Consider the following 17,160-nt stretch of genomic DNA (forward strand, 5'->3'; position numbering starts at 1 on the left):
GGAGGCAGAGGCTGCAGTGAGCCAAGATGGCACCACTACTGCACTCCAGCATGGGTGACAGAGTGAGACTCTGTCTCAAAAAAAAAAAAAAAAAAAGGAAAATACTTATACATGCTATGATTTAGATAAACCTTGAAAACATTATGTTAGGTAAAAGCAGTCAGGACTCTCATCCTCCTGCCTCCCTCTGGTAAAGAGGCTTGAGATTACATTGGGTGCTCCGGATAATTTAGGCTAATCTTTCCATCTCAAGATCCTTAACTTAATCATACAAGCAAAGTCCCTTTTGCCATGAAAGGTAACATATTCACAGGTTCCAGGGATTCAAATGTGGATATCTTTTGGCGGAGGGGACAGTATTCTGCCTACCAAATCATCTCACCACAGGATTGGAAAAGCTGACCTTGGAATCTCAGTCTCATTACTTAGTAGCTGTGCCACCCTGCTTACCTAACCTCCTCAGCAGCACCCTTAAAATGGCCATAAATGCGGCCTTGCCGGGCTGTTGTGAGAAGAATGATAATGAGTCACAGGAGCTGGGACCAAGAGAGCCCTCAGTGAACAGTCAGCATTATTATTATGATCTTAAGCCCTCTACTTTTTCCAACAGGAGTACTATAAGGTTTAGACGTAAGTGAAATTGTTGGGTGAAATGCTAAGTTCTATTCAGATGTTGGTTATGATATTTTCTTGAAACAATCAGCCTACACATTTCCTTTATTTTTCATTTCATTCCAGGTCATTTGGGGATGAAGAGGTGGGTAAGGCTAGCCAAGCAGTCTTCCCTGCAGTCCCTACTCTTAGCATCATACATAACGGTGTCTGGAAATAGAAGGTGCACTGTCACTTTTTGATATCTTATTTTAAAGGGCAAAACTAGGAAGCTCCTGATTAAAAAACAATGTGAGAAAATGTTCTATGATCAAAATTAGCAGGGTATATGAATGTGCTGAGCTATGTAACAACATCTCAGGGTGTAAAAAACAAGCATCTCTTTATTCATTCAGAAACATTTATTGAGCACTTACTATTGTCCAAGTACTGTGTTAAGCACTGGGTATACCGTGGTGACCAAAGCAACTGAGGTCCTTGCCCTTATTCTGGTGGGAAAAGACATACAATAGAGGGATAAAAAATTATGGGGCTGGGTGCGGTGGCTCATGCCTGTAATCCCAGCAATTTGGAAGGCCAAGGTGGGCTGATCACTTGAGATCAGGAGCTCAAGACCAGCCTGGTCAGTGTGGTGAAACCATGTCTCTACTAAAAATACAAAACTTAGCCGGGCATGGTGGCAGGCACCTGTAATCCCAGCTACTTGGGAGGCTGAGGCAGAAGAATTGCTTGAACCCAGGAGGCAGAGCCTGCAGTGAGCCAAGATCACACCACTGCACTCCAGCCTGGGCAACAGGTGACACTCTGTCTCAAACAAAAAAGCAAAAAAAAATTCACTGAGTGAATCCAGCAACCAAGTGCTTGGGACTGAATTCAAATGTCTGCCATAGAAGAAAACTGGTGACCCACTGATTTGAATTTTTGAATTTTTGGCAAATAAATAAGACTCGTTCAGGTTGTAAAAAATAAAATACTAATAGAAACTTAATATGTTATTTTTTACCTATGAGTAGGCAAATATTTTCAAACAATCGAGTATGTTATTAGCATTGTTGAAAATTGGCACCATCTTTTATAGAGGGCCATATGGTTATTCCTATCAAAATTTGAGGCTGGGCACAATGGCTCACACCTGTAATCCCAGCACTTTGGGAGGCCGAGGCAGGTGGATCACCTGGGGTCAGGAGTTTGAAACAAGCCTGGTCAACATGGCAAAACCCCATCTCTATTAAAAATACAAAAATTAGTCAGGCTTGGTGGTGGGCACCTGTAATCCCAGCTACTTGGGAGGCTGAGGCAGGAGAATCACTTAAACCCAGGAGGCGGAGGTTGCAGTGAGCTGAGATCGTGCCATTGCACTCAGGCCTGGGTGACAGAGTGAGACCCTGTACCAATAAAAAAAAAAAAAAATTAATTGTTCATGACCTTTATTTAGAAATTTCACTTCAGTAATTATATCCTTCAGAAATACTCACATATATGCCAAGAACAGGTATAGCAAGATGTTTGTGGTATCATTTGTAATTAGGAAAAGTTGGAGATGGCTTAAATGGGCATTAATGAGACAATGGGTAAATAAGAAACAGAAGCTGCTTTCCTAGAAGAGCCAGCTGTTAAAAATGTTCCAGACACTTTATGTACTAAAATAAAAGTCCTGATTTATTGACGAGGTTTTTTAAAAAACATGGCAGAGAAATATGGGTAGCAAGATGTCATTTGAGGAAAAAAAAAAAAACCTGGGTGCAGTGGCTCACTCCTGTAATCCCAACGGTTTGGGAGGCTAAGGCAGAGGGATCTCTTGAGGCCAGGAGTTTGACACCAAACTAGGCAACATAGTGAGACTCCAACTCTACAAAAAAAAAAAAATTTTTTTGAAACTACCCAGGTGTGGTGGCTCATGCCTGTAATCCCAACATTTTGGGATGCTGAGGTGGGTGGATCACTTGAGGCCAGGAGTTCAAGGCCTGCCTGGCCAACATGGTGAAACCCTGTCTTCACTGAAAATAGAAAAATTAGCCAGACTTGGTTAAAGCCAGGAGGTGGAGGTTGCAGTGAGCCAAGATCACACCGCTGTGCTCCAGCCTGGGCAACAGGGTGAGACTCTATCTCAAAAAATAATAATACTAATAATGTAATCTAATTGGCTGAGTCTGTATCAGCAATATGAAAAAAGGGAGTTACTAATCAGTTTCTAGTATTGGCTCCCATGTTCCACTCCCTATCCCACTCCAGTTGTCACACAAGTGCAAGGACAGATATGTGTGTTTCACCATTAAAATAAAGGGCTGATAAGATGGGAGCAGGATTATTTGGAGTCTTTCTCTGATAAGACATGCCCTACCTGCTTAACCTTCCCCAAGAAGTCTATTGCTTACCCCTCCCACTTCCAAGGGGTGGGTGGTTGGGGTGGGGGCAAGGTTAGCTGACCCCACTCAGTGGCACCCTAGGCCTGGGGCTTTCCCAAACCTTATCATCACACTTTATCACAGACATTGCATCTACTGTCAGCCTGTCTGTCTTCCTCCCAGGGAATGTGGGCAGACACCTGAACCACGTGGTATTCCTCTTTTTAGACCCAGTGGTAGAACAATGCCTGGTGGGCCTTCATAAACACTTAAGGAATGAACAGACATGGCTCTAGCCAGGAACGTCATTTGGCCTGGCGAAAGCAGCAGAGGGGCCTGCCGACAAGTGTCTCTAAGAGCAGATAACAGCAGCTGAAAATAGTCCAATTCTCAGCCCTGGCAGGGAAGAAAGGAAGAAGGAGAAACAGTTATACGTAAAGTTATTTTCCTGGATACTGTAATAGTGGATTTGTCAAAAACTACGGAATGTACAACACAAACAGTGAACTCTAATGTAAACTATGAACTTTGGTGGATAAAGACCGGACAATGTCAGCGTATTGATTGTAATAATTGTACCACACTGATGCCTAATGTTTATGGGGGAGTAGTTGTGGGGAGAGGGGGAGGAGGGGCATGTGGGACCTCTCTGTGAACCTAAAACTGCTCTAAAAAATAGTGTCTTGGCTGGGCATGGTGGCTCACACCTGTAATCCCAGCACTTTGAGAGGCTGAGGCAGGTGGATCACCTGAGGTCAGGAGTTCGAGGGCAGCCTGACCAACATGGCGAAACCCCGTCTCTACTAAAAATACAAAATTAGCCAGGCGTGGTGGTGCATGTCTGTAATCTCAGCTATTTGGGAGGCTGAGGCAGGAGAATCGCTTGAACCTGAAAGGTGGAGGTTGCAGTGAGCTGAGATCGTGCCACTGCACTCTGGCCTGGGTGACAGAGACTCTCAAAAAAAAAAAAAAAAGTTTTAATTTTTTAAAAAGTACCAAAATAAATGTCAGCACAAAGAACTATCACCATTTTGATGTTTTATGGCTTTATGGACAACTCTGCTGTTTCTGAACTATGAGAAGAAACAGATCCTCTCAGAACACATCAGGATAAAGCATGCATATCCACTGAGATACACAAGCATTCTCTCCACGGGCTGTGATGTGTTGCCTTAGAGTAAGATAGTAAAGAGAAATATACTCTGGGATGGAAAACAAAACACAACAAATCATTGAATGAAGCAAAATTTAAAACAAACGAAAATGTCTGAACATGTTTTCTAAAATAAAGGAGACGTGGATTAATTTGCCTTTTCCCTAGCCACTGCTTAGGTTTGGTTTATAATATTAAACATAATGTCAAAATTTGCCAGTCCAAAAAAAAAGTTTTGGGGATAGTGCCAACTTTTCACAACAAAAGCACTTCCTGAAATTCAGTCAATTATTATCATTATTAACCATTTTTTTTGTTTTTGTTTTGAGACAGAGTCTTGTTCTGTCACCCAGGCTGGAGTGCAGTGGGTCACTGCAACCTCCGCCTCCCAGGTTCAAGAGATTATCCTGCCTCAGCCTCCTGAGTAGCTGGGATTATAGGCACCTGCCACCACACCCAGGTAATTTTTATATTTTTAGTAGAGATGCAGTTTCACCACGTTGGCCAGGCTGGTCTCAAACTCCTGACCTTAGGTGGTTAAGTGCTGGGATCATAGGTGTGACTCACCGTGCCAGGTCCTGTTTTTCACATGAATGAGGTTTAGGGTGATGGCCAAGGAACAAGTATTCATTAAAACAAAGAGCAACATCTTACAGCCATCTCAAAGGATAACGTTACACCTGAAACCTTGCCATAGATTGTGCTGTGTGCTCCACACACACAGACCCGGAACCAAGTTCCTAGCATGGTAAAGGGACTTGCTCAAGGCCACACATCTCAAATCAAGCCATTTGCAGTGGAGCCAATGCATAGTGTCACCACCTCACACCTAAGTGCCCTGTGATGCACTAAGCTGTTCATGTAAGTCAATGAACAGCTTAATGGAGTAGGCACTCCTAATAGCCTTGGTTTTTAGATTAGTCAAGGTGGCTGAAAGAAGTTACTAACTTGCCCAAGGTTACATTGGAGGTCAGGGGTTGGAGCCATGATGAGAAGCAGGCTATGTGGCCTGATATCTATATGTACTGGGGGGCGGTAAAGAAGTCACGCAAAGACAGAGGAGGAACAATTGAAGGAGAGACTGTCACAGTGCTTGGCAACAGGGAGGGTGGGGTGATTGTCCTGGGGCCTGTTACTGTTACCCATAAGAATGCAAAGTCCTTCTGGATGAGTTGCCTCTCTTGTTCCTGCTGCTTCTTGCCTCCAGGGTTGCTGCAATAAAAGTGGAAACATAAATGCTATTCAGACAATGCAGCATGCCACTTGCTGGAGTAGAAGAGGGCTCTGAGTACTCTCCATGGGGTGACAGGAAGGGCAGAGAAGGGGTGATCAGGTGATCTTTCAGTGCAGGAAGAGTAGCCTGGGGCTTTGGAGACCAGCTTTCCTGTTCCCGGTCAGAAGTTGTCATTTATTAGTTATGTAATTTTGGACAAATCACTTAATTTCCCTAAACTTCTTTCCTCAACTGTAAAATGAACATAATATTAGTATCTGTTCAGAAAGTCTGTGGTGATTAAAGTAGGACAGAGTGGACAAGGTGACATCATCATTGTTTGTTATTACTGTAAAATCCCTTTTTGTCCCTCCCTGACTACCCAGAGCCCAGTGTCTTAAAAATGCCCAGTAACGGGTGCATGCTGGTAGTCCCAGCTACTTGGGAGGCTGAAGCAGAAGGACTGCTTGAGACCAGAAGTTCAAATCCAGCTGGGCAACATAACTAGTCCTAAACAAACAAACAAAGTGCTCAGTAAATATGTGTTGAATTAATTAGTATACATATTTAATAATAAATATGTGTAAACAAAGTAAGTGGTTAATCTACTAAAGAGCGATGCTCAAAAAATTATTTCTTAAAAAAATTTTTTTATTGTTTTGGTGTTTTGTTTGTTTGTTTTTGAGATGGAGTCTCACTCTGTCACCCGGGCTGGAGTGCAGTGGCACGATCTCAGTTTACCGCAACCTCTGCCTCCCAAGTTCAAGCAATTCTTCAGCCTCAGCCTCCTGAGTAGCTGGGACTACAGGCGTGTGCCACCATGCCTGGCTAATTTTTATATTTCGTCATGTTGGCCAGACTGGTCTCGAACTCCTGACCTCAGGTTACCTGCCTGCCTCAGCCTCCCAAAGTGTTGAGATTACAGGCGTGAGCCACTGTGCCTGGCCTTATTATTGTTTTAATGAGATGGAGTCTCACTGTATTGCCCAGGCTGGTTTCAAACTACTAGACTCAAGGGATCCTCCCAATTTGGCCTCCTAAAGTGCTGGGATTACAGGCGCAAGCCACCTCACCTGGCCAAGAAATATTTCAAACATTACAGTATCTGCTAAACAGTTGAAGTATTAACTAGTTATCTCTTTCTTATCTTACCAAGTTCTCATGTATAGCTAAGAAATTCTCCAAGACCAAAGGGAAGACCTCTCTCTCCCAGACAATAACTTCATTTTGACTAAGGCTTTTGAACACACACAATACCCTAGATTTCCCTAGCCAATCATACTAGTTTGTTTTTTTTTTTTTTTTTTTTTTTTTTGAGAGGGAGTCTCACTCTGTCGCCCAGGCTGGAGTACAGTGGCATGATCTTAGCTCACTGCAACCCCTGCCTCCCAGATTCAAGTGATTCTCCTGTCTCAGCCTCCAAGCAGCTGGGATTACAGGCACACACCACCATGCCTGGCTAATTTTTTATTTTTAGTGGAGATGAGGTTTCACCATGTTGGCCAGACTGGTCTCGAATTCCTGACCTCAGGTGATCCACCTGCCTCGGCCTCCCAAAGTGCTGGGATTACAGGCGTGAACCACCGCGCCCGGCCCATACTAGTTATTGATCTGAGATTTACTTGCAGTATTCCATTTTGTCCTCACAAGCACCATTTAAGGTAGATTTAGCTCAGTTATATTATTATGTATTATATATTAGTCGTATTACTTTACTAATGCAACTGAAGTTCAGAGAGTGAATTGGTGGATGCCATTAACTCGTAAGAGGAAGAGGGTTCCAAGAAGGTAAGTAACTTCTGCCAAGGCTACTGGCCTAATAATAAGCGAAGGCTGAAGGAGAGAAACCCAGGTCGTTTGACTGTAAAGCCTTAACCACTATTCAGTATGGTGTGCCCAGGTCAGACCCTCTACCTGCAGGTTAGCGTTGTCACTGAGAATTCTCCAAAGTAATGAGTTTAAAAAGAATGCACTGAATATCAAGACAACTAGATTCTTGGAGTTAACCACATTATACAAGTTTTCCAAAGAAAGTATCAGAGTGCTCATCTTTTGAATCATTTATGGTCACACTGGACAAGACACTAGGTACTATATTATGCCAATGGCTTGCCAACTGAACAAAATAACCTCTTCCCCAATCACAATTCCAAGGCTGTGGCAGCCAGGTTATAAAACCTCCTGCTCCATTTTACCACTGCTTATCCATCCAGCCTGGCCAATGCCACTTGTCCGTTGATTTGCACCCAGGCAAAGGCCCGACTTCACAATCCATTCCATAACCTGGCTGGCAATATAGCACCCTTCCACCCAGAACAACCTCTAGTTGCCTTCTGTTCTAGAGGTTGCCTTCTAAGAGGATGGGAAGACAGTCACTTACTTGCTCTCCCTGTTCAATGCACCCTAAAAAACACTATCACGTTCATTCTTTTCAAACCAGTCACATCATCATCTTGAGATAATCTAGAGGCTTTTTAGTCTGGCAAAGTCCAAACTCAAAATTCATTTACTCAAACTTTTTTCAGTGGGGGTTTCTTCGCCTGGTCCTGTGTAAGTGTTGGAGATACATGAACGAGTTGGACAACTTGTTGTAGAAGAAAGCCCCAAGGAGAAATGGGTGTGTACCAGGTGCATGAAGCAAAGGCATTTTGAGGGCACTTGAGGTCCATTCATTCACTCTCCAGCCTTCCTCCCTTAATGTAATCAGTACTCATTCTGAAGCCCCTGGCTCCCTCCTCCACTTCTGGGGTGCAGCAAAAATACTTCTTCAGGGAAGCCTTTTTTGACTCATTGATGGGGAGAGATTCTCCTATACACCCTGTACATTTACTTCATTTCACCTATCACAATTTTGCTAAGTAGTTATGTGTCTTACTTAATTAGAATGAAAGTTACATGATGATAGTAACTATGGACTTGGTGTATCTTTATTTTTCTATTTTTATTTTTTGAGTCAGGCTCTCACTCTGTCACCTGCCTAGGCTGGAGTGCTATTGGCATGATCTTGGCTCATTGCAGCCTCAACTTCCTGGGTTCAAGCGATGCTCCCACCTCAGCCTCCTGAGTGCTGGGATCACAGGCATGTGCCACCACACTTGGCTAATTTTATTTTTTGTAGAGATGGGGGTCTCATGTTGCCCAGGCTGGTCTCAAACTCCTGGGCTCAAGCAATCTCTTTGCCAAGTACTGGGATTACAAGTGTGAGTCACTGCATCCGGCCAGGATTGGCTTTATCTTTGGATGTTAGGTACAGAGAATTGAAGAGCCTCCAGATTAATTGTTTAGTGAATATTCATTATATTCGTTACTTCCTTTTCTCCATCATTTTTATCTTCATGCATTTGGTCTACCCGATTTCTCCACATGCCCAATACCAGTTTTCAAACTCTAAACTTTCTCACATCTGTTTTGAGTATCTACCAACCATCCATACTTTACAGGTCCACCTTTTATTATAATCTGTCCTGTATGTACGAGTGAAATTCATTTCCCCTTAGAAATAGGCTCAAGGGCAGGACTACTTCTCAAGGTTCTTGTTTTTCGACCTGTTTATTTATAGTTCCTAGGCTAGGGCTCAGCATCTTCTAGCCCTTATAGACAGTACCTTACTGCAATTGCTAATGCAGACACTAGCCATTCTTGCATCTACTCTGCAGATAAAATTGCTATTTGTTTAATGAGTAGTTTCCCCAGAAAACTCAGTAAAAGGAAATACACGCTTTTCTGCACATATCCTGGGCCTGTTCATTTCGGAAGTCGCAAACATGTCATTTTCCTACATTAAGCGAGCTCAGTCCACTTAGGAGAAATAGGAAATCACCCAAGAATCAATGCACATTGTGTACTAAGCACCCCTTCCCCTGCTTTCTCATCAGAGCTGAGAGCCATTATACATTAGACTTCCGCTTTAGGGATAAATGGCCTCATTGTGCTTGGGCTCCCTATAACCTTCATTCAAATTTCTCCCTATAAAAAATTCTCACAGGAGCCTGTTTTTTTTTTTGTTTTTTTTTTTGAGACCGAGTCTTGCTCTGTCACCCAGGCTGGAGTGCAGTGGCACGATCTCGGCTCACTGCAAGCTCCGCCTCCCGGGTTCATGCCATTCTCCTGCCTCAGCCTCCCGAGGAGCTGGGACTACAGGCGCCCGCCACCATGCCCGGCTAATGTTTAGTATTTTTAGTACAGATGGGGTTCCACCGTGTTAGCCAGGATGGTCTCAATCTCCTGACCTCGTGATCCGCCCGTCTCGGCCCCCCAAAGTGCTGGGATTACAGGCGTGAGCCACCGCGCCCGGCCATAGGGCCTGTTTAAAAGCCCAGGCATTTGAACCTCACAGGATTGTGGTGGTGGCTTCAGGCACTGGCCTAGGGAATACACCCAGTGGCATCCCACACACCAGTCTGATGCCACATCTGTTCTCTTACCAACCACTGGCACCTGCATCCCTTATGCCAACAGTGGTGTGCGACTATGTTCACCCATTTTCTGTAATTATGTGGCAAATACGTTCCCTTCATCTGGGAACTCTGAAGCCACTTAAGATGCAACACAGATTCCCAGTGGGTTACTAAACAGACTCCCCAGTGTAGACTCCATAATGAGTGTGGTTTCCAGCAATTTTTGCATGGATTTTGTAAAATCACTATGTATTGAAAATTTATGTTCATAAGACATTTTTCATGAACGCTGATAGTTCAGCAATAAGTGATTTTCACAAAGTAGATGCAGGGTTTTCAGCCACTAAATGAATTAAACAAAATGTTTACTGTGCAATACAAAGGTGATGCACGTTAATATTCTCAGAAATTATAGGAAACTGAGTAGCTTGAATTTGGACCAAAATGTCAGAAAAAAGGTATTCAAGTGGAAAAAAAAAAAATAAATCCAGTGAACTCTAATAGATGGTTTATTGGAAACCCTCATAGCATTTTTTCAAAAGAACTTGACAGGTTTTATTTTAATAAGACATAGTGAAGAGGAAATGGCTTAAAAGATATCATCAATCTTTTATTTAACTAAGCACTGCCCTTCATTTTGAAGGAAATGATACAATTTCAAATCGGAACTTCCTTCTCAAGAAGTGATATAAGAATGTAACATTGATTTAACATACAACCTTCAACAAAAATAAAGTTTATATAACTCACTGGGAAATAAAATGCATGTGGAATTTATCCTGTTTGTTAACATAATTCTTCATGAGTCACAAGTATCATAGCCAAGAACAAAACAACCTAACAAAAAGCTGAATCAGTTTATAGTTACTCTGATTTAAAAAACATTTCACAAATAAGATGTAGCTTTCCAAACAAATCCATCTGATGACCATGATCACAACTATATTTTATTCTAATTTATAAAACAAAAAATGGTTAGACAAGCACATGATATCAAGAGTCTTCAACACAGTGGATTCCATTTTATTAAGAAAAAAAAAGTAGAAAAGAAGTAGTCCTTAAATTTTCTCAGCTCTCCATAGCATACGTTATATAAAATTAAAGTTTTGCTTCCAAAAATATGTTTCCATGTGGTCGTGGTGTTGTCCAGTGCTATTAGGGCCAAAGCACCAAAGACATGAGAAGTTTAACCATCGACTTGTCATTTTTCATAAAAACTAAACATTTCCTTATAGGTCTGGAGTAAAATCTAGGCATTTTAGTGCTAAAAGTCATTTTAAATTAAATGTGAAATAAAAGCTACAAAAAGTATGAGTTCTTTCAATACAAAAAGTTGTGTAGCTGAAGTTGTGGGCTCCTTTGACATACATAAGCAGTTTCAATAAAATATTTGCTCAGGTAAGAAAATAGAAATTTGTCTGCTTTCATTTAGCATACGTTCCAGTCGATGTCCTGCTTATCCCTGCCAGAACTTCTGAAGAACATTAGAATCGATATTTCTTTCCTTCAAAGAGCATCCGTAATTCACAGTACAAAACAGTTCTACAGTCTTATTCCTAAGGAGAAACAAAAATTATTAAATAATGTTTATTTTTTCTAAAGTGTCAAATGTAGCCATTGCCAGGGCATTAAAAACTCACTTATCCACAACACTGCCGTCTTGAGGAAAGAACCAAGAGTTGATTCATTCCCGTTTCCTGGAGCTGTTACTAGTTGGTTGTTGCTTTAAGTGTTATAACCCTAAGAAAATTCCCAATAAAAATCACTGTTCTTAAGTGTCACATATTTCACACCTCTGGTACCCTGTAGAAACGTTGGTATTACATGGGAAAGCAGCATCTGAAGAGATCTATTTCCTATTCTAGTTCATTTCCAAGCCCTGTTACTGAAAACCTCTTCTCTAGAACACAGAGTCACTGCTATACTTCAGCGTGACTGACCATATTATCACTTTCCATTCTGGGACAGAGGAAGGAGACGGGTGGGGGAGTTGAAAAATGATCTGGCTAGCCCAGAGCTGGACAGTGCCATTCTATTCTTCCCTCCCACTTGTCTACATGGTGGTTATTACTACTTGCTCTGTTGCCCAGGCTGGAGTGCAGTGGTGGAATCTCGGCTCACTGCAACCTCTGCCTCCCAGGTTCAAGCAATTCTTCTGCCTCAGGCTCCCAAGTAGCAGAGATTACAGGCACCTGCCACAACACCCAGCTAATCTTCTGTATTTGTGGTAGAGAGAGGGTTTCACCATGTTGGCCAGGCTGGTCTCGAACTCCTGACTTCAGGTGATCTACCTGCCTCAGCCTCCCAAAGTGCTGGGATTATAGGCATGAGCCACTGCGCCCGGCCTACCTTCTATTTTCACTACTGCGTTAAGCATGAAAGAAAATCCAACTGGGTTAGATATAGCAGGTTCTCCTAAATGTCTTATCTTGTTCTGCTATTCCATGAGCAAAGAGAATAAACACAAAGCTGTGAGTATTAAATATGGACACTAGATTTACATTTCCAACAAGAAATTCATCTCCCTCCAAAGTCCCAGACCAGGGCTAGAATGTGGTTCATGTTTAACAAAGTGGCAAGATCTGTTTGGTGATCACTGTAAAAACAGGAAACATAGCTAATGCCCTTTCATGTTGAGGTGCTACAAAGGTCCAAGCTTTTAAAGACTATGGCCTTGCCGAGCGCGGTGGCTCACACTTGTAATCCCAGCACTTTGGGAGGCCGTGGCGGGCGGATCGCGAGGTCAGGAGATCAAGACCACGGTGAAACCCCGTCTCTACTAAAAATACAAAAAAATTAGCCGGGCGTGGTGGCGGGCGCCTGTAGTCCCAGCTACTCGGAGAGGCTGAGGCAGGAGAATGGCGTGAACCCGGGAGGCGGAGCTTGCAGTGAGCCAAGATCGCGCCACTGCACTCCAGCCTGGGCGACAGAGCCAGACTCCGTCTCAAAAAAAAAAAAAAAAAAAAAAAAAAAAAAAAGACTATGGCCTCAACGTCCATGTCTGAAACAAGTGTACTAGAAAATTCTTTTAAGTCTTGTTGCCTTAACTTAGAGATCTCCAGGCAACAGGCCTGATGATAACCATGGCTGTACCACTCAACTATGATTCTATTCCAACTGTTAAGAATCATATCACAAAATGACTTGTACACAGTAGTTTATAATGACTCCCAAGAGAGGAAAAAAAAAAAGACGCCTCAAAATTCACTCAACTTTTGAGACAGCAATGGCAATAGGCAGCAGAGAAGCTATGCTGCAACTGAGGGCACATATCATTGAAGATCTCACAGGAGTTTTAGACACAGGCTGGAAAAAATCTCATACTAAGCAAACAGTAGTATCTCATACCAAGCAAAACCAAGTAGTATCTGCTCAGCCTGCTGCTAACAGATCTCACAATCACCAACTGTGCTTTAGGACTGTCACCAAAGTCAGATTCGGTGCTAACCAGGTGGCATCTATGATCAACGTCGCCCCTCTTATTTAACAAAGGGCTCTGAAGGAGGTGTTCTCCAAGCAACGAGACCGCTGCAGTACAAGACTTTGCACCTTGAATTAAATTGCATCAAGTGTGGATAGCAAAATAAGTATCTTACCATTGAAATATGTGTTCAGCCTAAGATTTCACCCACCAGCAGAACAAAAGTGAGGATGAGAGGGATGGGCGAGTGAGGGGATGGGGGAAGAAAAAAAAAAATCACAGGATTACCACCAAAGCCTTGTTTTAAAAGGGCTCCCTTCACTATTCAGGAAGGGAAGTGGAAGGAGAAATTCACCAATTCCTGCCAGAGCAGCCCTTTTTGGCTGCTTCCACAATGGATACTTTATGGAGTGGCACAGCCAACCCTATCTGTGACCTGCCCTGCGGATGAACACAGCAGAGCAGGTTTAATTAGATCAAAGACACAAAGGGCTATTCCCTCCTTTCATAACCACGCAGCTGTAAGTGCCTACAACAGCAGGGGAGAAACAAAGGCAGCAGAACAGAACCTTAATTGAAACCTTCCCCTGGCTGGCCCTTGACAATGATTTACTTGTAACCTAGGAAAGGGCGGGTGGAGCAGGAGGTAGCAGGAGCCTCAGCTAAGAGCCAGCTCCAGAAGACTAATTACTTGGGGATTGTGGAGGAGGGAGGTAGCAAAGTCTTTGTTTGTAGCCCGAGTTTGCTTAACTATTTGTTATACTTAATAGGAGGCTGCTGTGGTTTTGGTCGGCTGCTCCCAGACCTTGTCATGGATTCACCAGCCCTGCGCTCCAGGAATCCCACAAAATAAATCACCCCAGCCTCCTGGATCCCATACACAGCTCAGCTCCGCCAAAGCAGATAAGCAGCTTTCGTGCTGGTCCCTCAGTGGCGACTCCACAAACCCACTCTGGCCTTTGTAACAGGATTCTTCCAAGCCCAGGATAGGAAGCAATGGCAGTAACGGGTGCTCCGAACTTTCCCCTAACCCCACGTGCTTAAGAATGGCCGATTATAAACCCAGATCTACCAAGGTTTAAGTGCCAGGCAAGTCCACAGTTTGCCCCACCGCGGAGAGGAAGACAGACAGGGGGCCAGAGGGAGACGCCCCCCAACCCCAACTAAAGTGTTTCCTACCTGCTCCCTCTGTCCCCTTCCTCCTCCCCCGTCCACAGCCGGCCGCGCATTTCACCACTTTTCCAAAGGGCCCAGGAATCCCAGATGGGGCCCAGACGGTGGCAAAAGAGGGAGGAAGAGAGGGAGAAAGGGGGCAGCGGCTGCTACTGCCAACAGTTCCCCTTCGCAGCTCTGCGCTCGCCCATCAGTGTGCCACTGCCTCTCCGTCTTCCTCCTCGGAGCTGGGCGCAGGGGGGCGCCCGGGAGGCGGCGTAGTCCGCGGCACGTTGCTGTCGCCCTCCTCCGGCTCCGCCGGGTGCAGGTGCGTGGCGAGCTCCTGCAGCACGGCCGAGCGCCCGATCTGGTCGTTGCGTCGCTTCTCCATGATCAGGTCCTCTAGACTCTGGAATTCGAGCGTGTGGCTGCGCTGCGCCGGCAGCTGAATCTGCAGCCGGTAAGGCTGCTTGCCGATGCGCAGCTCGCCGCCGATCTTGAACTCGCGCTTGCCGTAGCGGCACCAGGCGGCGAAACTCTCCGAGTTGCGCCAGCTCAGCTCGCGCTCCTTGGCGCCCACGTGCGCCAGCGCGTTGCGCACCACGGCGCTGGGGCTTAGCGGCTTGTAGCGGTACAGATCGTTGACCACGCGGCCGCGACGGCCCTGGCTGGCGTCAGTCAGGAAGCTGTTAATCACCTCCAGCCGGTGCAGGTGCACCACCTGGAAGTTACCCACATAGACGGCCCAGTGCGGGTACTGAGCCTGCGACACGAACTCCACCAGATCGCCTGGCTTGCACTTGTTGAGCAGGTTCTCGGGTGTGTAGGTACTCAGCGCCGCCGAGCCCGGCGCGAAGCTCTTCTGGTAGATGCATTCGTCCCGGTAGAACACGGAGCATTCCACCTCGTGCAGCCGCGGATCGTAGGGCTGCGGCTGGGGCGGCGGCGGCCTGTCCCCACCGTCGGGCAAGCCGCCGCCATCTGGCCCCTGAGGCGGCGGCTGCGGCTCCACGTCCTCATCGTCATTGGAGAAAATGTAGGAGACCCCAATGCGGGGCCCGTCGTCCCGGTCCACGCCAGTCGGGTCGGCCGTGGGAACTTCCTTGTAACTTAGGTGGGTCAATTTCTCCACCTGATTGCCCATCACGCTGCGGACACACGTTCACACCACCGCGAGGGGAGAAAGCGAAACCAAGTCTAGGGTCATTTGCACAGGACCCCGGACAGGGGCTGAGGCCACCTGTTGGGAGAGGAAGGCAAGAAAGCCATGTAGGAGCCCCTCCGTGAAAAGGGCGTTTTGTTCCGAAAAAGAATCGGTGGGGGCTCAGCACCTGGAGCCATTTTAGGGGGAGTCTTGGGTGTAGCGAGCTTTCCCTCGTTTCTCCACCTGTAAGGTCACGGTCACAGGAGACTGGGCAACTCCAGTTCTCCCTGTTCCCAGCCCTTCGCCTGGCCCTGGCAAAAGCCCATTGCATCAGCAGCTTCTACTGCTTCCGCCTGCGCCCTACCTGCCAAGCTTGGGCAGGAAGAGGGAAGGAAAGAGAAACTTTACGCCAATCCCCCCTCCTCTGCTAACTTCCCCTCCCACCCTCGGGCCCTAACTAGCCCCTGGGACGCCTCCTCCCCACCAACGCATCCATCCCCAGAGGAACAAGCGAGGATCTCAGAGCGCGACCTGGGCAGGTGAGTCACCCTACCTGGCTCACCTGCAGCGCTACCTCCTCCCGGCTCGCCTGCCCTTCCCCCGCGCCCGCCCTCAGGCTCAGGTTACCTGCGAAAACTCACCCGCGGAGAGGTGGAGGCCGTGGGGCCTGGGAAAGGGCTCCTTGCCGCGCCCCGAGACTTCTAGGGCGAGTTTGAAGGTGTAGGCTCCGCAGTCCCTCCTCTCTCGGCGCGGGCGGCAGCGAAGCTGGGCAGAGGGCAGCGCAGCGAGCAGACTGGGGGCATGTCTTTCCCCGCGGCTGCGTAGCGCCCCAGTACTTGAAGGCGGGGGGCAATCCCTGTTCACACTGCGCCTCCTCCCGCCAGCTGGGGCTGCTGCCCCTCCTCAGCCAGCTCTCGGGGGAGGTGGGGCGCGAGGAGGAGAAGACGGCAGCCTCGCAGCCGGGCGCAACAGCTCCCGCTCGGGCCGGGCGAGCAACAAGCACCGGAGCTGGAGGGACGGGATTGTAGATCCGGCTCCGGGCTCCCGGGCGGGAGCGCAGCCCGTGGCATTTAAAGAGACAGGCGCTCACTCCCCGAGCTCGGGTCTTTTTCACATTGCGCCGAGCCGCCGGGATCCCCTCCCCCGCCCCGCCCACTCGGGCCTCGGGGCTCCGCCTGGCCACGCCCCCGCGCCGGAGCGGCTTTAAATCCCCCTGTAAATAATCCACCCCCAGGCTGGAGCTGGCGCTGTGAGCTCCGCCTGCCCTCCGAGAGAAGTTAGAAGGCGAACACAACTTGCCAGAGTGGAAATGAAAAAGGGAAGGAGAGTTTGGTGTTTGCGCCTTTTCCCTTTCTCCTCTTTTTTCCCAGAGTACCTGGTGACGGAGGAACAGTCGTTTCTTTTCTTTCCTGGAACATATTTCTTGCCCTAAAGGTCACAAGAAAAGATTCTTCACCAGGACAGCTCGAAGAGTGCTGCATCTTAGAGGTGTTTTCAGAGTTAGTAGTGGGAAACTTTGGGGTAGAAAAGAAAATCACAGAAAGAAAACAGTATAAAACAGAATGAAGACTTATTCACTTACTGGGTCCCAAGACCACCGCTCTATTTATTAGATATCCTTGGAAGTTAGTACAAAGTTCATAACCTCCGTTATTTCCAGAGACGTACCAGGTCGTTGGATAGTGAGAGAAAGCGTGCAGCTCTGACTGCTTTTATGGGGGGC

General features: G+C 46.3%; 1 protein-coding gene across 1 annotated transcript; it reads right to left on the reverse strand.

Annotated features, from left to right (window-relative positions):
- Positions 1–10,211: 10,211 nt before the first annotated feature.
- On the reverse strand, positions 10,212–16,521 carry LRATD2 (LRAT domain containing 2). Its single transcript, XM_030795289.1, has 3 exons — positions 16,079–16,521; positions 14,321–15,533; positions 10,212–11,276 (listed from the first exon to the last, which is right to left on the reverse strand). The coding sequence occupies exon 2, from the start codon at positions 15,435–15,437 to the stop codon at positions 14,505–14,507; it is 933 nt and encodes a 310-aa protein (XP_030651149.1). The 5' UTR covers positions 15,438–15,533; positions 16,079–16,521; the 3' UTR covers positions 10,212–11,276; positions 14,321–14,504.
- Between the last annotated feature and the right edge of the window lie 639 nt (positions 16,522–17,160).

This window comes from Nomascus leucogenys, chromosome 16 (genome assembly GCF_006542625.1).
Source record: "Nomascus leucogenys isolate Asia chromosome 16, Asia_NLE_v1, whole genome shotgun sequence".
Classification (NCBI taxonomy): Eukaryota; Metazoa; Chordata; class Mammalia; order Primates; family Hylobatidae; genus Nomascus; species Nomascus leucogenys.

Coding starts and splice junctions, on each gene's coding strand:
- LRATD2 (XM_030795289.1), bottom strand. CDS start 15,437: ATGGGCAATCAGGTGGAGAAATTGACCCACCTAAGTTACAAGGAAGTT.